A 19864-nucleotide genomic window follows, 5' to 3' on the forward strand; every position below is an offset into this window, starting at 1 on the left:
GGGCCGAATGGCCTGCTTCTGCTCCCTTATCTTGTGATCTTGTGATCTTGTGATCTTGTGATGACAACATTTAGCTAATCACCCTCTATTTTCACCTTACCAATACGTCACAGCATTCATCTAAAAACAAAGCCATTCTTACAGCAGCATAACATTTGTTCAGTTTCCCATATAAGTAATGCTAAAATTGAATTGTTATTTTACTTAGCACATACACAGAGGGTTATGTATAGAACATACAGTATCTCAAGTCTGTTTTACTGCAGAATTTCACCAAAACTGATCTGTAATTCTACTCCATTTATTGGATTAAGGTGGATTATATGCATTTTAGCTGGGACTTTCACAGCAGCCGAGAAGAGGTTTCTTTCAGTGAAATTTGACCAGTGCTAATCAGTATGGCTGGCATCCAAAGTTGTGTTGGGAGTAGGGGATCCCCTGGCAGCTGTTCTCCAACAACACCATTCTAAAAAGTATGCATGCAATAGCAAGGATGAAACTTCTTATAATACCTTACAGTACCTCTTCAGTTTGTATAAATCTCTTCCCATACAATGCAGCATCTGGAACTCTCTACTTTTTATCCACTTCATCAGCTGGGAAATCAAAATATGTGTTCAATCATGAGAAAGCTCTTCCCTGCGTGATCAGCAAATGATGCAAGAATAAAGACATAATGACAAGACTGTCATGTTATTCTGCATGAGCTACCCTTTTACACATCATGACCCAACAGTTGTCTCTTGAACTTAAAAATTCACAGGCAATGTTATTCCATCTGACTCTATGCTAACTGGAAAATATTCTTATGGTTCATAGATTGATCTGAAGGATCTGAAAATTTAAACCATTATCTTTATTTTAACATTGCATTGAAGATATTAAAATATTAATTGAAAGCTGAAATGTATGTTTTGGTTTACAATGTGGTAGGATATGAGTTTATATCTGATTTTCCGAACTTACCTTTGGGCAGCTAAGAAAGTGTTTTCCCTCAGAACTAAGTCTTTTTGTCTAAACCAGTTTAGAACAAGGGCAGCATAGGCAGAAGACTGGGTGAGATTGCAATTTGAATCTTGATGATTTCTTTCACAACTGATGAAAATAAATTGAAAACATTCATAAATATGGGACAATTCACAAAAGCAAATGGTAAAGAAGGCAGGTATGGTGTCCGCCTTAAAATGATGAATTGTGGCAATTCAGAAGTAGAATAGACCTGTCCAAAACAGGAGAGCTACCACCTCAATATTAAGGAAGGAGGGTTAGGAGAAGTGTCAGATTTAATCCAAACAACAAATGCAATAGAGGGACAAAGGTAGAAATCAGGGAGCTCCCTGCCATATTTTATTGCAAGGTACAGATAGTGCAAAAAAAGCAAAATAACTTTAAATGCTGGCATTTGAAGTGAACAATCAGTGTTTGCAGATCAGTGTACAGGAACAAAGAAATATGTGTGAAGTGTCTTTGACCTTGGGTGTTATAGAATGCCCTCCAATTTGCATGAGCAAATAGTATCATGCTGTCTCATGATCAGCACCTGGTGGCAAGTTGATAAGAAGTTAAATAATTTATTGCTTTGTGTGGCGTTACTTTGAACACTTCTTCCACAATCCATGAAAAGGTAATGAGTGGCATTTAGTATGGGTGCACATCACATGTGGTTGCATAAATCTAAAAATGTGGTTCCAGTAAAAATAAGTATTTGCCAGGTAATAGTAATCAGTGGCTTTCAGTGAGTGATGGTGAACACTAGGAAGTTCTTGGACTGTACAGATTAAGAAATTGCTGTGCTCTACTCAAAATATGCTACCACTAACTCACTGAAAATGCAATTAATTTAAGTTTGTAAAACTTCTTTATTTTAATAATTAAAATTGTGTGAACTGTCGAGCAGTGATATGTTCTAGGTTTAAGTGCAGAATTAGTGTATGTTTATAAATGTGATGACTGTATAGCAGAAAAAATAAGAAAAAAAATCAAAATTTCTAAGAACCGAAGGGAAAATGATATCGTCAGAGTTCAGAGGATGATACCAATGTTATCAAAGAGAATAGAGAGTGAGATTCACCCAACATCAACTACACATTTCAAAAGTTACTTCTGTTGAGCTTGGGAGGGCTTAATTTTTTTCCTTGCCATCCATGCATTGAATAGATTTTGGAATAGCTGCGACTGATATTACATTAAGTTTATATCCTAAAGCATGCACGTGTAATTGTTTATTTTTAGATGTCACAAGAAGGACTTTGAGATTTTGATTTTTACATAAAAATCATAGAAATGTTCATAAAATCATAGAAAAGTTATGACTCAGTGATTGCAGTGGTCCCGAGCAGTCTAAATTTAATTTTTTTTTAAAATTTTATTTACAGCATAGTAACAGGCCCTTCTGGCCCAACGAGTCTGCGCCACCCATTTTAAACCCATATTAACCTACCCATATATCTTTGGAATGTGGGAGGAAACCGGAGCATCTGGAGGAAACCCACGCAGACACGGCTGTTTGCTTCTAAAGTATCATATTCTGCTGTATTTCTCTTGTTCCATTCACCATGGACAAGTTGTTCTTCTACCTCCCCGTTTCCCACCACGAAGGCTTGGGGACCCTCAATTTATTATTTTAGTAGATGTAGAACCAATCACTATCCATCATGATTTTGCACTGCCTGGCTAACTCTGTCCTTGATTTCCCACATTTTTCTAATGAAGTTCAATAGAAGCTTGAGGAACACAACCTTATCTTTTTATGTGGCACCTTGCAATGAAACAACATTGAGTTCAACATCTCTAGATTATAACCACTCCCTTTATTTCAGACAGCAAATGTTGGTAATTATTCTGCTATTTCCTTTTAAAACCTTTCAGAACCCCTCTTTTGTTTTGTTGTGCCCCATTAACACTATTGATTGTTAGCTAGTCCCATCGATCTTACTTCTATCTCATCACAGATTTTCAAAAGGAATTGTGGCAGATGATGGAAATCTGAAATAAAATCAAAGAATACTGAAAGTACTCAGCAAGTCAAGCAACATCACTGGAGAGAAAAACAGTACTAATATTTCAGGTGATGATCACTTGCCAGAATTGATAACCAGTTCTTATGAAGCATTAGCTCTTTCTCTCTCTACAAGTGGTGTCTGACCTGGTGAGAGTTCATGGCTTTTTCTATTTCTATCTCAGAACTTCGTTTCTCTTCTTTTCTACACTCTCAATTTCCTGTTTCTGGATTTAATTGAAGCCAGTGCTGATGAAAGGTCACCACTGTTAAGTATTAACTCTGTTAATCTACAGATTATGGCTGATCTGTTAGGCTTTTCCTGCTTCTTTTAGTTTAATTCTATTTCAAAGTTCTGCTAGATACTTAATTCTACAACATTTTGAATTTATTCATGCTATCAGCTCTCACTTCCAATCCTGACAAAAAAAAATGATCTTTATTGAAATAGAAACAAATAATGGGAACTATTTGGGCTGATGAATTAAAATACCAAGACTCCACAAATCCACAAGGTGTAGTCTTAAAAAAAGTATAGTTCATAGATAGATATAATAGAAGTCAAGAATTCAAGTCAAGAGAGCTAAACCAATACAAAGCAGCTCATAATAGATATTAGATATGTATTTATTTATTTATTTGTCAAATGTACATCAAAACACACAGTGAAATGCGTCTTTTTGCGTTACTGAGAATGTGCTGGGTGCAGCCCGCAAGTGTCGCCACTCTTCCGGCACCAACATAGCATGCCCACAACTCCTAATCTGTATGTCTTTGGATGTGGGAGGAAACCGGAGCACCCGGAGGAAACCCCCACAGACACGGGGAGAACATACAAACTCCTTACAGACAGCGGCAGGAATTGAACCCGGGTCACTGGCACTGTAATAGCATTACGCTAACCGCTACACTACTGTGCCACCCATATTCAGTACAATCTCATTTTCACAACACAAAAGGGTGTTTGCTCCAGTTCATTATGTAAAATAATGCGAGGGGATTTGCCATATACAAGAGCCTGAGGGGCAGCACAGTGGTACAACAAGTTGAGTCTCTGCCACACAGAGGCAGAAGCCCGGGTTCAATCCTGACTTCAGATGTTGTCTGTGTACATTCTCCCTGTGACCATGTGGGTTTCCTCCGGGTGCTCTGGTTTCCTCCCACATCACAAAGATGTACAAATTGGTAAGTTAATTGGTCACCGTAAATTGTCCCCAGCGTGCAGGTGAGTGTTGAAATCTGAGGAGAATTGAAGCAAATGTGGGGAGAATTTTAAAAATGGGATTAATGTAGGATTTGTGCAAAAATGGTTGGTTGATGGTCAGTGCAGACTCAGTGGGCCAAAGGGTCCATCTCCATGCTGTATCTCTCTGTGACTCTTCCCGAGTGGGTCCTTTGCATAGGTCATACCGTGCCAGAGCACATCCAACTGATTGCCAGTTGCACCCCCCCAACTCCCCCTCCCTCCCCAAAGTCTTTTGAAATGCTAGAAATACTCAACAGGTCAAGTAGTATCTGTGGAAAGGGAAAAGAGTTATCCTTCATCAGAACCTGAACAAATTAACAGGTTCTAAGTAACTGCTAAAATGGAGAAAGAACAGAAGTGAAAGTCTGTGATAAAAACAAAAAAGGCTTACATACTCTGCACGTCAGGTAGAAATTGTGAAGAGGGAAACAGTTAACTGTTCATCAGGACCGATCATGTATTCTGGCAAGTGGAGCGTTAACGGTCTCTTTCTGCCTCTGAACTACTGAGTAGGTACTGAGTTATACTCACAGGTACTGAGTTACAGTGAAAAGCCTTTGTTTGCGTGCCATCCAGTCAGATCATTCCATTCATAAGTACATTGAGGTAGGTAAAAAGAAAACAGAATGCATAACGAAGTGTTGCAGTCACAGAGAAAATGCAGTGCAGTTCGACAAATAAAGTGCAAGGGCCAAGATGAAGGGTCGCTCTGTCCAGCATCTGCTATTACTGGTTCAGATTTACAACATCTGCAGTATCTCCAAGTGCTTGCAGATTAAGTCCATGTGGACGTGCATCCCGGCCAATTGGGACAGATCAAAGGCGGAAAGCGAATGCTTGGAAAAATTTGCATATTTTCAATGAGCTCCAGCCATTGGAAGCGAGGTAAAGACTTCATATCTGGATGCCGCCTCCGTGCGAACGCAACTAATTCTGACCCGGGACTCGCGGAGCGGCGAGGTGTTTGGTTGAGCGGGCTGTCAATCAGCGCGGCGGGGGCCCAGCGAGTTAGGTTGATGGGCTGCGTGCAGCGGCGGCGTCGGCTCTGTGTGAGTGCAACCTAACCTGACGCGGGGGTCGGGGAGCGGCCAGCTGATTGGTCGGCCGGGCTGTCAATCCGCGGGGGGGGGGTGGGCGGGCAGCGGCACGTTGGGTTGAGCGGCGCAGACGGGCTGTGAGGGAAATGAATATGGCGAGCGGAGGGAGTGTGATCTTGGTGACTTTGTGCGCCGTTGCTCTGTGGTCGGGAGTCGGGGCTGCTCACCTGGCCAAGCGGGAGATGGGTATCGACACGTCGAGGTATTACAACTACGAGGAGATGACCGGGCTGCTGAGGGGTCTGGCCGAGGCGAACGCCGCCCACGCCAGGCTCTTCAGCATCGGCCAGAGCATCGAGAACCGTTCGCTGTGGGTCATGGAGATCTCGACGACGCCGGGCGTGGAAGTGCCGGGCAAGCCGAAGTTTAAGTACGTGGGCAACATGCACGGCGACGAGACGGTGTCCCGCCAGGTGTTGCTCTACCTGATCCAGTACCTGCTGGAGGGTTACGGCCGCGACGAGCGAGTCGGCCGCCTGCTCAACACCACCGACATCTACATCCTGCCCAGCCTCAACCCGGACGGCTTCGAAAGGTCGGAGGAGGGCGATTGCAGCGGCGTCCACGGCGGCAGGAGCAACTCCAGGAACAAAGACCTCAACCGCAGCTTCTTGGATCAGTTTAGCCGGGTGGAGGTGGACGAGGCAGACGTGCCTGAAGTGGTGGCCATGGAGAAGTGGATTAAAGGTACCTGCGGGGTTAACCCTACCCCCATTCAGGGTGGCATCTCTTTTCCAGGGATTGCATTTAGCACGTATATAGTGCTAAATGCAATCCCTGGAAATAAAGATATGAGGGCACTTCGCAGGATTGTCCTCAGCACATACTGCGACACCAAGTTGTACATGGAAATGGATAAATGATACAAACACAGGTTAGATTTCTCTGGATGGGGCAAAAGTCCAACTCTGGAGTTTAATTCAACTAGTGACTTGTCATATCTGCAGACTCCGATATCCTGAAGTATTCTGCACTGATTTCTGATGATATAGGTGCGCAATTCAAATGTCACGCCGTGCTAATCGGGCAAAAGAGGTCAGAAGGTACAGTGTTATGCCTTTTAACAAAGGCTCCTGGCAGTAGTTAACAGCGCGGCTTGCCTGTGTTCTCGCAATGCCTCACTGACATTGACACTAATTAGTCACAAAGCTCAATGCTTTTTCTTTGTCTTCTAGATTTTAAATGGCTTTGAATTGTAAATAGGTCGTCGCGTTCCACTTCTATTGGTGTAAACCAACTGTTTAAAATGTTTTTAGTTGGCATATTACCACTACAGGGGCCAGCAGCGCAACCTGATGAATAATGGCTGTTGGAAACATTCTAGAAACTTGATGATGTTCTTCGTTTACATGTTGAATCTTTTATGGCGACATGGAATAAAATCAAAGAATGTTGGGTGGTAGGAATCTTGCCCTGGTCACAGTGTTGTGCTTTATCTTAAACATTCTGAGACTATATTAATGTACCATCTGTTGCAAACGTTGTACTTTTTTCCAAAATCCCAGCTGTTAACTGACTTCTGTGACCCCAGTTAACCTTATTATTTGTACTCACTAATATTCAAAAATGCAGTATACATGTTATAGGATAGAAGGCAAAAGTGAAACACTTGAAATGTGGAAACTGGATAGAAGAGTATCAGTATTTATTTCTGAAGATGAGACTTTTGTGCCTTGTGTAAAAGCTGCACCTCTTGCTGTTCTCTGGAGGAGCAAATGTGTGACTCATTATAAACCAACCTAGTTACTTTGCAATGGCTCACCTATTCAGGGCAGCGGAGTGCAGTGCACTCAGAGCTCCAGTTGTGCAACCAAGCAACAATGACCAATATGGTAAGAGATGGTATCATGTTAACAGAAGAAACCTGAGCTAATGATAAGACATGCAGAAGTGCAGCGGACCGGGAGAGCTGTCAAAGGGAACAAAGAGAAGAGCGTAAAGAAAGAGGGAGAATGTAAAAAAAATTTACAAAGGACCAAAAGCTTGGGCGCAAAACATTTAAGCTGTGTGGATACAAATGAGGTTTAAGAAAAAATAGAAATCAATGGAAAGGAAGTAGTGGATAATTTATTTGTTGGTCTGTTATGAAACTTGAAGCTGTGATTACTGGATTTTTTTCAGTTTTGAGGGAATAAGTGATATGAGGATTGGGTGGAAAGTAGGGTTGAGGTCATGGAGCAGCTGTGACCTTATTGAATGAAAGTAGGTGGAAGGAATGTAATGGGCTCTTCTATCCTCATTTCTTCTGACACTGGTCATAAACTAAGTGATAGGTGAATGAAGAAGTATCATTAAATGTTGTTTATGTGGATTTCTAGAAGGCGTTTGATAAACTTCATGCAGTTTATTAGCCTGCAGACTATTAGCAAAAATGAGAATCCACAGAATTGGAGATAACCTTGTGACATGGGTGGGCAATGGCTTGAGGTGAAGTACAGTATTGAAATGAAGGAAATGAAATCTGGGATTGGACAAAATGAGATTAAGAGTAGAGTATATTGTGTAGATAACAGCATAAAATTACAAAGAGAAGAGGAGCGAATTAAATGTGGGGCAAAATGAGTGAGAGCATTGTGTTGAAAGTGGGCCATGTCCTCAGAACAAACTGATCACTGTAGCAGTTTTACACCAGTTTGTTCTGATTTTGAGCCTTCATAGTGGATTAGTTTCTGTGCTTTTGATGCATTTTTTAAAATTTGCTCTAAGGTTTAAGTTTCTAACATACACCAGTGAAGCTAAATAGTATGGAGTTTAGTTATTTTCAGCCATTTCAAATTGCTATAGTTGCAAATGGTGAACTCGACCTGACTCGTGTATCAAACAGCTATGACTTGGCTGAGCGGTAAAACTTGCTCAGCACTGAATGGCCTACCACTGTTCCTGTGTAAATGCAGCTAAAATAGTTGGATCCAAGAGGGGTTGCTTTCTGCGAGCAGTCCTTGGGTGAGTAATAGTAAGGATGCTGTAATTGGTAAAATGAGGAAAAATTAACCATTATGCCTCCTGACTTAATGCTGTTGTAGTAGGGAACACTACGTAGCAATGTTGAGATTGGCCGAGTACATGATTGGGCTTGGCTTAACCTACCATCTGCTAGCACTCTCTACTTTAGCTTGCAAGTGAAGATTTAACTATTACATTTATCATACTTTGGGAATCAATCTCTTCAGAAGGAATGAGGGAAGAATAAAATAAAGCACAAATCGATTTTTGTTTTAGTGCATTCTTGTACATGTATTTTCTGGGACATGCTTTTAGTTAATGACATGCATCAAATGTCTGAGTGTGGACAGGTTAATTTATTTCCTGTTACCCCACAAGTGATTATGATGGCTTCTGTTTCTTTCATCTATTTACAGGGCATGGATGTTGCTGGCAAGGCCAGCAGTTATTGCCCTTGCTACAGCTGTGGTTAGCCACCCTTCTTGAACTGCTGCAGGCCTTCTGGTGCTTTTGGGTAGCAAGTATCAGCATTTGGATGCAGGAACAATTTTACATTTCCGATTCTTGGTGGCATGTGGTTTGGTGGGGAACCTGGTGGTATTCCATTAGCTAAAATCCCTTTTACTTGTAAAGTTTGGGAGGTTTTGTCCAAGTGACCCAGGCAAGTAGTTGCATTGCATTATGTAGGTGGGCACTGCATTTAGTGTGGGGAATGAATGTTCAGGATGATGGATGAGGTGCCAAACAAGTGGACTGCATTCTCCTGGATGTTGAAATTGTGTTGTTGGAGCTACTTTCTTCTAGGCAAGCACAGAGTATTCCATTACACCGATTAGTGCACAAGAACAGTGGAAATGCTTCGATGCGTCGGGCAGTAATCCCATTTTTTTTTCTTTGGTGACTGGTCTGGTCCAGTTACATTTCTGGTCAATGGTGACCCTCCCCATCCCCCCCCCCCCCCCCCCCAACAATGTTGGTGATTGGTTTATTATTGTCATGTGTACCGAGATACAGTGAAAAACTTAGTTTTGCATGTCATGCATACAGATCATTTCAAAACATAAGTACATTGATGTAGTACAAGGGGAAAGCAATAACAGAATGATCTCTAATGCTTAGGCCATTGAATGTCAAGGTTAGATTAGACTGTCTCTGATATCTTTTATCATGAAGCCTTTAAAGATTAGCTAATTAGTAATGGGTTTTAGTTTATAATCCAGGAGCAATTATCTCGAAAATACTGCAATTATTGTGATAAGTTTTCAAATATTTTCGTGATACACAAAGTAGTACATTTCCACATTACTTTCCAATCTCCTCATTTTGCTTTCTAGCTGAGTGAGCAGTGAAGTACAGCTTTTCAATCTTTTGTCTGTTGTTCAGAAGTTTCCAATATTGAGCTACAAGTTAACTTCTCCATTTACCATTCTTAAAACACTTGCCTTTTATTATAGTCTACAGTCATTGCCTGCAATACACTACAGGTACTTTTCCAGGTTACGACAAGTTCCATTCCTGAGAACCATTTGTAACCCAAAGAGTTTGCAAGTCGGAAATGCGGCCACCCAGCAATGTATTTAAATAAAAACATAGGCCAAACAAGGGCATTTAACTCAACCATTTAGACTTACCTTAAAGTTGCAATAATATTGCTTCAATCCAAGTTCTCACATGGCAGAAGACGCCTGCAGCTGCCCACAAGTCCATCCCACCAGTTTCCCAGGCGCTTGTTCGTATGTATGAGCTGTCTATGAGTCAAGTGTTTATTAACCTGGGGAGGACCTGTATGTGGTGGAGATTGGCCCTCTTTAGCTGCAAAGATTAACAAAAAGTTAGATGTTAAATCTTGATCTTCATGGGGTGTAATGTAATTTAATTTTTCACTGGTGCAAAGCATCTGTGGCTGTTTAAAGTTGTTTAAATGTTTTGTATTGTCTAATACTAATTTTGTAATTTGTTATTTTCCTGTAGAAAACAAATTTGTGCTTTCTGGGAATCTTCACGGTGGATTTGTTGTTGCCAGTTATCCTTACGATGATTCGAGAAATCACGTAGATGCAGGGTACTACAGTAAGTCCCCAGATGATGAGGTATTTAAATACCTGGCCAAGACCTATGCCTCTAGGCATCCAGTGATGAAAACTGGCACACCACACTGCAGTGAAGAGCCTGAGGAAACCTTTCTTGATGGGATCACCAATGGAGCCATGTGGTATGATGTTACAGGTGAGTTCAGCAATATATAAAAATATTGCTTCTTGAACTAAAGATACACTTTATTGATCTAATGTAATTCAAGGGAACTTGTAATTATGCAAGAAAGAACAGACAGTTCAATATAGAACTGAAGCATTTAGGAAAATACTGTTCACTAACCTAATGATTATTATTCAGTTTGTAGTTTTGGCATATTTTCTATTCCTGCTATGTTTATTTCCTATTCACTAACCAAGGAATAGGTACAGTGAATAGGCATAGGGGCACAGCTAGTAGAACTGCTGCCTCATTGCTCCAGTGACTCGGGTTCGATCCTGGCCTCTGGTGCTATCTGTGGAATGTTTTCCCTGTAACTGCGTGGGTTTCAGGTTTCTTCTCACATCCCAAAAAATGTGCGGGTTATTGGCCACGGTAAGTTGCCCCCATAGTCTACATGAGAGGAAGAATTTGGAAAGGAGTTGATGAGAATGTGGGGGGGAAAAAGGGCTGGCATAGGAGTAGTATGAAAAATGGGTGGCCTATAGTTGGTGCAGTCAGTGGGCTGAAGGGTCTGTTTCCATGTTGTATCTCTGAGTCTATAATGGAGTTCATCTATTGACATCTACTGTGATGTAAGTCCATGTCACGAAAGTGTGTTCAGTGCCAACTCTTTATGGCTCAGCAAAAAATGCCATGCTTACAGTGAACAAAAAAGCAATTGAACTTCTGTGCCCAGTTTGAGGAAGGAAAATAAATCTCACTTAATAAAACCTAGATATGACTTCAGTTAGTGCATGTGTATTACTGTTGGGGTGAAGTTTAGACTTGTTGTGACATCCAGCTTGCACAGCAAGAATGGGTAAAAATTGGATGATATCCAAAGGCTGCTTGTTCCCATGGTATTGTGACCCAATCTGGCTCTTGAAGGGGATAAAATTTTGAAATAAAACAGCTAGTTGAATGTCACAATGTTTATAGATACTTGTTCCCATTATGTTTCAATGTTAGATTTATTAATCAGCAAGATGTGGGCAACTTTTACACAGGAGTCAATTACAGATAACATTACACTTCTCTGGATCTCTCCGTCTCTATCTCAGGAGACGCACTTGCCATTGACATCTTCTATAAAAGCCACAACTCCCACAGCTACCTCAACTACACCTCCTGTCGACCTGCCTCGTGTAAGGATGCCATCCCTTTTTCTCAATTTCTCTGTCTCTGCTCCATCTGTTCTCAAGCTGTGGCCTTCTGCTTGAGCTCCTGAAGTGCCGTTGTCCTTCCAGAAATGCAGCTTCCCCTCTGCCATAGTTGATGGAGTGCTCGCGTATTTCCTTCATTTCCCATTGTCTGCTCTCAAAGCCCCCTGCCTCAGTGAGAACAAATTTCCTTGCCTTTCACCCCACCAGCATGTACATCCACCATATCATTTTTTTTGCCACTTCTGCCAGCTCCAAGATGATCCCACCACCAGTCGCATCTTTCCCTCTCCCCTGCCTTTTTGCTGTCAGCAGGGACCACTCTCATTCCTCTGCAACTGTCGGAGATGTGTAACACCTGTCCCTTCACCACCTCCCTCACCACCATCCAGGAACCTAAACAGTCCTAAGTGAGGCAGAGGTTCAGCTGCATTCCTTCCAACCTGGTCTACTGTATTCAGGGAGTAAACCATGCATAGACTAGATGAACAATTTACGGGGTCTGCGCTCTGTACATAATGACCATCTGAAGCTTCCGGTCGCATGTCATTGTAACTCTTCTCACTCCCACACTAGCCTGTCTGCCTCTGGTCTTCTCCATTGCTAGAGAGAGGCCAAACACAAATCGGAAGAACCACATCTCCTATTTGGCTTGGGTAGCTTGCAACCCAATGGTATAGACATTGAACTTTCCAATTTCGAGTCACCCACACCCGCCGGTGTTCTTTTCCCACACGCTCACCTGTTCACCTTGGTTTCTTCTCCCTTTGTTCCCCTTTCGCTTCTCTCCTCTCCTCCCCTCCCCATCTAGTTATCTAGTTCCACCTATCACCTACCAGCCTCTGTCCCACCTCTCCCTTGTACTGCTATAGACTGGCAATCTATCCTCGTCCCTTTCAGTCCTGATTCAGGGTCTCGATTCAAAGCATGAACATGTTCCTTTTGCCTCCACAAATGCTGTTTGATCTGCATTCTTCCAGCATTCTGTTTTTTGTTCCAGATTCCAGCTTCTGAGGTCTCATTTGTCTTCATACGTTGTATAGTATCAATTAATTACTCTACTAGCCATCAAGTTCCTGGTTCTTTTTCATATGAGTGTATTGTGGAATTGATAGTTATTTCACCAAAAGTAAAATTTGAATATGAGGGGTATTGGTGAGTAAGGCACTGTATTAGTGAGTGACATCATGGCACCTTTTGAATTTGTGAAAAGTAACCTTGGATTTCTACTTGTCCCGGGTAATGCAGTTGCCAGTAAGGTGTTAAAATATTTGATTTTTCTTTCTGCAGCGGGGATAAATGAAAGGGAATGGTTTTAATAATAAAACTATGTTGACCTTTTTACATGAAATGGAAATGGTTTTGAGAAAGTTATTGAAATGTGACATTATATAAGCATTGTGATTTCACTTTTAAAACTCAGAGTGGCTATAAAATGCTTGGAATTTTTACATTAACTTAACGATTTTCTGATTTCCCTTAGTACACTTCTGATTCTATGTCTACAGAACTAGATTTTTGTTGTTGGATTGACCGGAGTAAATGCATGTACAAGTGTGGCGCTATTCTCCTATGTATGTTTCAAAGAACCAGTCTTCTCCAAGTGAGACGGCTGACGAATTTTCTTCATGTTGGTGCAGTGTTTTTTTCCTTCCTGATGAACTACCATTCATTCTCTTTAAATACAGGGCTATATCGCAATTTTGTTAATACAAAGCCATGTCATCTGTCCGTGCATCAAGAAACACAAGTTGAGGGAAAAAAAAGATTTTTCTAAAAAAAATTTCTTCCACACAAATTCTGAGAGCAAATTTTATTCTGTATCTCAAACTTTTGGGTAGTGATTTGTGAATTCTGTAGGGTGAATTTTCATAACCTGAACAGCCATAATGGGAGGTAACCTGTACGGTAAATCACACCAATTGTAGGTGGATCGTAGGAGAATTGAGGTGGAATTGATGGGCATGTGAGAATAGCTTACAGGGAAACAAGTAGGGAATGGACTTGCTTTGAGCTGGTATAGACTCAATAGGCCAAAAGACCACCTATTTGTGAAGAGAATTTAAGGTAACTAATCTACCAGTGCAAAACAGACTGAGTGTTTTTGTATTTTCCTTTGGCGAGGTGGAGGAATTTATTAACACCCAGATATTGGTTAGGAATAGAAAAAAAACTTTTTTCTTTTTAACTTAATTCACTTGTCTTCTGATCAGTTGTCTCAATTTGCATTGAAATTTTCTTATTGCATGTACATTTGGAATAGAAGCTAGGGACTATTCTTGTTCTGACTTTACCACTTTAACCAGTCATAAAAACACCTTGTTATTTACATATCCTGTGTACAGTTTTGTTTTGATCAGTAAATTGTTTTGCTTTTTTGGAGCTTTGCTTCACAATTATAAGGAATGAAAAATTAAAAGTTTGAAAATGAACAGATGAGAGAATTAGTCGTTAATAGCCAGATCCTGTTGTGCTAAGAATTTGTGATTGACTATAATGTAGAAAGTCTGTGACTATCTAGTTAACTTCTGTGAGTGAACAGCATATTATCAGTGCCTGCCTCTGCAAGGCTAAATTATCGTGTTTAGTAGGAAAAAAATTAAACACATTTAAAGGATATAATTTCACAGTAGTCATCAGATGGATATGATTTTAAAATGTACACATGTATTCTAAGATGAGAATGTAGACCTAGCATTGTGCAAATGTCTCCCCTTGAGTGCTAGACTGTTGCCTCATTTAAGCACAGTTTCTGGTCATTCTCCTCATGGAAAGTTCCACTTGAATTTCAATGCATCACATGAGATTTATTTGGATGCAGATCTCTTATGAAATTTATTTGTTTTAAATTACTATGAGTTCAAAATGACTGTCACATTGACAAAGCTTTACAGGAATATTTTGTTTTTAAGATGCAGCAGTTTAAGAACTAAATGATTTGGTTCTTTTTGGCCTCTCTCTTTGTTTCAAGTTTGGGATTCTGATTTGTATGCAGCCAGTAACTGATGAGATGAAAGTCTGCCTGAGTTCACTGTGAAATAAATTTAGGCAATCAATTCATTTACTAGTGGTATGGATCATTTAAGTTGTAATGTCAATTTACTAGTTCATTAATACCTATTGTATCAGCAAATGAGAAAGAGGAATCATTGGGTTTTATTAGGATGTAAATAAGAGCTGAGGAAGAAGGGACAAAGGGTGGCATCCTCTATTACCTCGGGTAGTACCATGTCAGTGAAGAGAATCTGCTGAATGCTCTTGAACATCTGCAGTGTGATGGGTTTTTTTACAAGACAAGAAAAGAGCAGAGTACTTTGTTTTCAGCCATGGCTTGTTAAGTGGAGCAAGGCTACAATCTGACCCAGAGAACAAAGTTTGGCAATGCTAAGAAACCAGGAAGCTAGTAAAATTTCAGAACTATTGTCTTAATTGTTTAATAGAAAAGAGCTGTCTGGCAGCTGTTCAGAGAATTTTCTTTGGATAAAACATGATTAATTCCATCAGATCAATCTGAAAGCAGTTGTTTCTACCTGGATAAAAATAGGAAATTATGCAAACAAACTTTATACACGTTTCCCATATTTGTCTATCACCGTTGGTGAAGCTGGCTTGTATGATGCTGTCAACAGTGTGGTATAATTTCTTTGCAGATGTGTGCAATGATGTAAATCATGAACTACAAAAAGTGAACAATGAAAATATGGTGTATTTTAACCTTAATGTATCTTAGTTAATGACACAGTTTCAATTCAGTACCAACATTGGTACTGCCAAAAAGGGTTTAAAAAAAATAATCATTTATGGGGAAAAGTTTCTATTGAACTCCTGCAATTCTATTTTGCAGTACCAGCTACTGATTGTATGTTAGAATGATTACTCAGCAAAAGTCCTCATTTTTGAGTGAGCATGATCCGTGCAGGTTTTCAAGACCATATGCATGTGTGCACATATGCTTATCTGTGTAAATGAGTTCAACTTTTCCTGACCAGGAAGTAATTTGGAACCAGCAGTCTGGGCCCATCAGTTCCAATGGTGCTCTCAGCTGTTGCTCTGCAAATGTTACCCGTGATAGCAACATCATCATCAATGTAGAAGATGGATTAAGGCACCTGACAGGTGAAGGAAAACAAATGACATATGGAAGAGCTGGCACAGCTATTGTAAAAATCTAGATGATGTGGCAAGAAGATGCCATTTTGAGAGATTTTGTGTGTGTATAATTTTTTTAAAAATTGAAGGAATTCTAGCCATTAGGACCAAGGTGTTTGAAGATTTTGTAACCAATGGTAATAACGCGGTTGTCTACACAATATTCTCATTTCAGATCATTCCCAATACTCTCAATGTATTTGTGCTTATCATTGTAGAGTGGAAAAGGTAAATGTGTCCAATTTACATAGCAGTTATTAGATGACTGAAAGATTTGGAGAGGTAAGCTCAGGGATTTGAAAGCAGGGGTGAGAATTTTAAAATCAAAGTATTCCTTTACCAGGGCTCAATGTGGATTAGCAAGCACAGTGATGATGAAAGAAGGGTATTTGGTGGGACGTGTCAATGGACTATTAATCAAGGAGTGCAGTGGAATAATCAAGTCTGGAAATAACATGGGCTTGTAAAAGTGTTTAAAAAAACCGCAGACAATCTGGTCATATAGTTATTAAAGCTTTTCCAATTTCCCGGACCTTGATTGCATCTTTAGAGAATTAATTTGTGTAAGATTTCACTTTCAGCCCAAAATAACTCCTTTTATGACCAACAGTGAAAAAAGAAAAAATAATGTTCTGGGTGTATTTTCTTCTCGTTTTGGAGTTTAAATTGTCTTGCTTTTAGCTATGGGGGGGGGGGGGGGGGGGAGGTGGAGTGGAAATCCAAAATGTCACTTTGCCTTTTCACTCTGCAGATATTTGTTGAACTGTTGTCAATTTTCTGCAGTTCATTTGTGATGCAGGTTTTCCTTTTCATTATTCTCAGTGTCAATAATTAGGTCATTCTTAGCTTGCTGGTATTTGGGGTTTCTGAATGATTAGGTTGTAGGTTCAAGTCTACTTAAGAGAAGTGCATATACAGTCTAGGTTAGCACTTGAAAGTGTACTGTAGCTTTAGAATTGCCATTTTTTCAGTGTGACTTCTGCCCCCTTGATTATGGTAAATGATCTTGTGACACTATTCGAAGAAGAGTAGACAAGTTCTCAGAAGTCCTGGTTTTTATTTGATTAGTAGCTCTTTTTTTTGTGGGGAATTTTGCTGTATATTGGTAGTTGGATTTCCCCACAGTAGCTGCAGTTCAAAATATTTAATTGGCTATGGTTAGGAAAAACTGTGGTATCATGAAGTTGTGGAAGATTCTACATAAATGTACAGTATACTCAGGCATCCAGGGGAATAGAAGGTGGTGATTGCATGAATATGCTGGTTATATGAAAATTGCTCAAAAAATCATTACTATATATCATAAGTATTCTATAAATCTTCCAATAAATTGCCAAACTGTCATTTTACCTTTTCGAATGTTTTATACTGTAATTCTACATTTTAAAGCTAAACAGTATTAATGTATAACACAGCAAAAATAAAAAGACTCTACTCTCCATCACATGAAGTGCCAAATTGTCAGAGGATGTTGCTGCTAATCAGCCCATCTCTGCACAATGTCTTTTCACACTGATTTTTGCTTAACACTTGAAATAAAATTCACTGTTTGAGCTTATTTTCATAAAAACATTCTCTAATTATTACTGGTTGTATGAGGATTCTGGATTCATAAATACTGGATAAATGAGTTTACTGTAGAATGATTTACTATTTGATTTCCATGATTGTTTTTGTTTCTATTGTCCTTTTTTTTTATTAAATCCTTTTTTTTTCCCTGAAGTCACTTGGATCATGTTTTAACTAAGTTAAAAATACCAGGGTTACACTGGTATTCGGTTACAATGATGTACATTTAACCCCCCCCCCCCCCATTGTTTCGCAACCTCTGACACTATTTTTGCCTTTTGTTATACAATGTAAACTCCATGTGGTTTTAGAAAAAAATGTGTTTGTTTGAGAAGAGACCTTTCAAATTTTACAGATGATGTCAGTAGAAAGTGGAATGGATTGAAACTTCATTCTGCTAAAGGGTATTATTGCCATAGCAACAAAGTCTGCTTGCTTCATATCTCAGCTTTTTAAGAGTGTATTATGAACGTGAGCACCAATTTGTAATTGCTCTTGAATCTAGTATGAGATGTGCGTTACAGAGGCTGTATAAATACTCAATTTATTTACATATGTAACGTAATGGGTTTTGCTTTCTGAATCCTATTAATAGACAGGTTTGGATTACTGGGAATATGGTTAAAGAAATCTCAGTCACAATATAACTTTACTTTAAAAATGTGACCTTTGTGCTTTTTAAATTACATGAGGAAATGACAAGGCAAAACAGTTAAAACTTTAAAAAATTGTATATTAAGGGAAGATTAGGATAATGTTTGCTCACAGCAATTTATCTAATCTGCTTTGAACACTCTTCAGGTTAGCTTGAGTGACATGCAGTAGGTTCAGTACTGACCGTTATGACTGCAACCACAATTCTCTTTACTAATTGGTATGGATATTGATAGTACTAATAGTGCACCCTTCATTCCCCCCTCCTGAGTAGTTTACGGTTGTGTCTCACTAATTCTCCAAGAAGTAAATAACCTAATATAAATGACAAATATTTAAACTGAGTGAAACTTTGGTGTTCACTAATGGGCTGAAGCATAATTTTATAGATATTTGTATTGAATCTATGTGAATTAGATAAATGAACAAGGATTTTAAAATTTTCCTTCATATTGCTCTGTGGCTTCATCCCTCATTATCTTTGTACACTTCTCCAGACACAGTCCTCTAAGATTTCTATATTTCATTTCTAGCCTCTTACACATTTCCTTTTTCAGTTGTGCCATCTTTTTTCCTTTTGTGCTCTGTGCCTCTGGTCTGAACTCTGTGGTTCTTTCATTAAACTATACATAAGGGTGAAATTCTGAGGCAGCTAGAGGAACACTGAAATAGTCAAGTGTAGAGGTAACTCAGACACCAAACAGGATTTTGGCAGAAAATGAGCAAAGGCTCATACAGTGATGGGTAATGATATAGGGGTGGAAGTTGTCGAAATTTCGACCTGATGATTGTCACTGATCCCTGATTTTTCAACTATTCCAGCAATTGCAGGCTTGGTTCAATTTCTGATTCAGCAAGGCTATGTATGTGGGTTAAATGACCCTTGCCTGCATCAAGTAAAAAACTGAATCGATCAAGTCATATCCTGGGAGGTCCAGTGAATTTCTTTACAGTGAAGACTGTAGGAGTTTTGCAGTATGATACCTAGCTCAGTTTAAATATGCTACGATGTACTGTGAATAATAGAAAACTGGGGTGAAATGCCCCGGATGTATACAGAGAGGTGGGGAGGTACAGGAAGCCAGCTGTGGATTACAGGAGAAACAATTGCCATTGGATCCTGCTGGGCTTAATAGTGATATCAGATTTGGTATCTGATTCCTGACCGTAATCCAATGCAGTAAGAAAATTGGCCACGATTGATTTTATTTATTTGTCTTGGTGGTGTTTGAGAATCTGCTGTATGCAGATTGGAATATGTTTGCTGAATTGCAAGAACACAAAAGTGAACCTGAAGCACCTTGAAATGTGCTGAGGTTATGAGAAGTGCTTTGTAAAGCAAAGTTCTTTCTTTGTCTTTTAGTGTTGTTAGTTTGAGTGTGCACAAGTTTGAGGTGTTTTTTTTTCCCCTCGGTTAATTTGGTAATGACTCGTGTTTTACTGAGTTAAAGGCAGAGAAATTTTGCTTAGCTATTGAAGAAAGTTATGACCCTTTTAAAGGTGCTGGGAGTGGATTTGACTTAGTCTTGGTTTGACCTTGGTAGTAGCAAATTTAGTTTTGCATGCAGTTTCCCCCAATGTTTGATGAAAATGAGAAATGATTGTATGATCTCTTGGTTAGAGGTACAGCTGTACCAGCTTCAAACCACGATCTCATTGTTAATTTTAGATTCTGAAATTGAACGTGGCTACGCTTTTAAAATCTGATCAGATGCCTGATTTAGAATGTTCTCTCACTGAATAAATAATTGGTCACTGACAAAGATGGATTTTCCTTTCACTTTGACAGGGAAGTCACTATTGCCATTGTATT

General features: G+C 39.6%; 1 protein-coding gene across 1 annotated transcript in view; it reads left to right on the plus strand.

The window, feature by feature from the left end:
• The first annotated feature begins 5398 nt into the window (after positions 1-5398).
• The window catches only part of LOC127581286 (carboxypeptidase D-like), a 56969-nt gene continuing 42503 nt past the window's right edge, over positions 5399-19864 (plus strand). The window contains exons 1-2 of the mRNA XM_052035534.1: positions 5399-6028; positions 10256-10510. Coding sequence (XP_051891494.1) covers positions 5428-6028; positions 10256-10510 — 856 coding nt within the window. The 5' untranslated portion in view covers positions 5399-5427. The remainder of the gene's footprint in view (positions 6029-10255; positions 10511-19864) is intronic.

The sequence above is a fragment of the Pristis pectinata genome, chromosome 21 (assembly GCF_009764475.1).
Source record: "Pristis pectinata isolate sPriPec2 chromosome 21, sPriPec2.1.pri, whole genome shotgun sequence".
Classification (NCBI taxonomy): Eukaryota; Metazoa; Chordata; class Chondrichthyes; order Rhinopristiformes; family Pristidae; genus Pristis; species Pristis pectinata.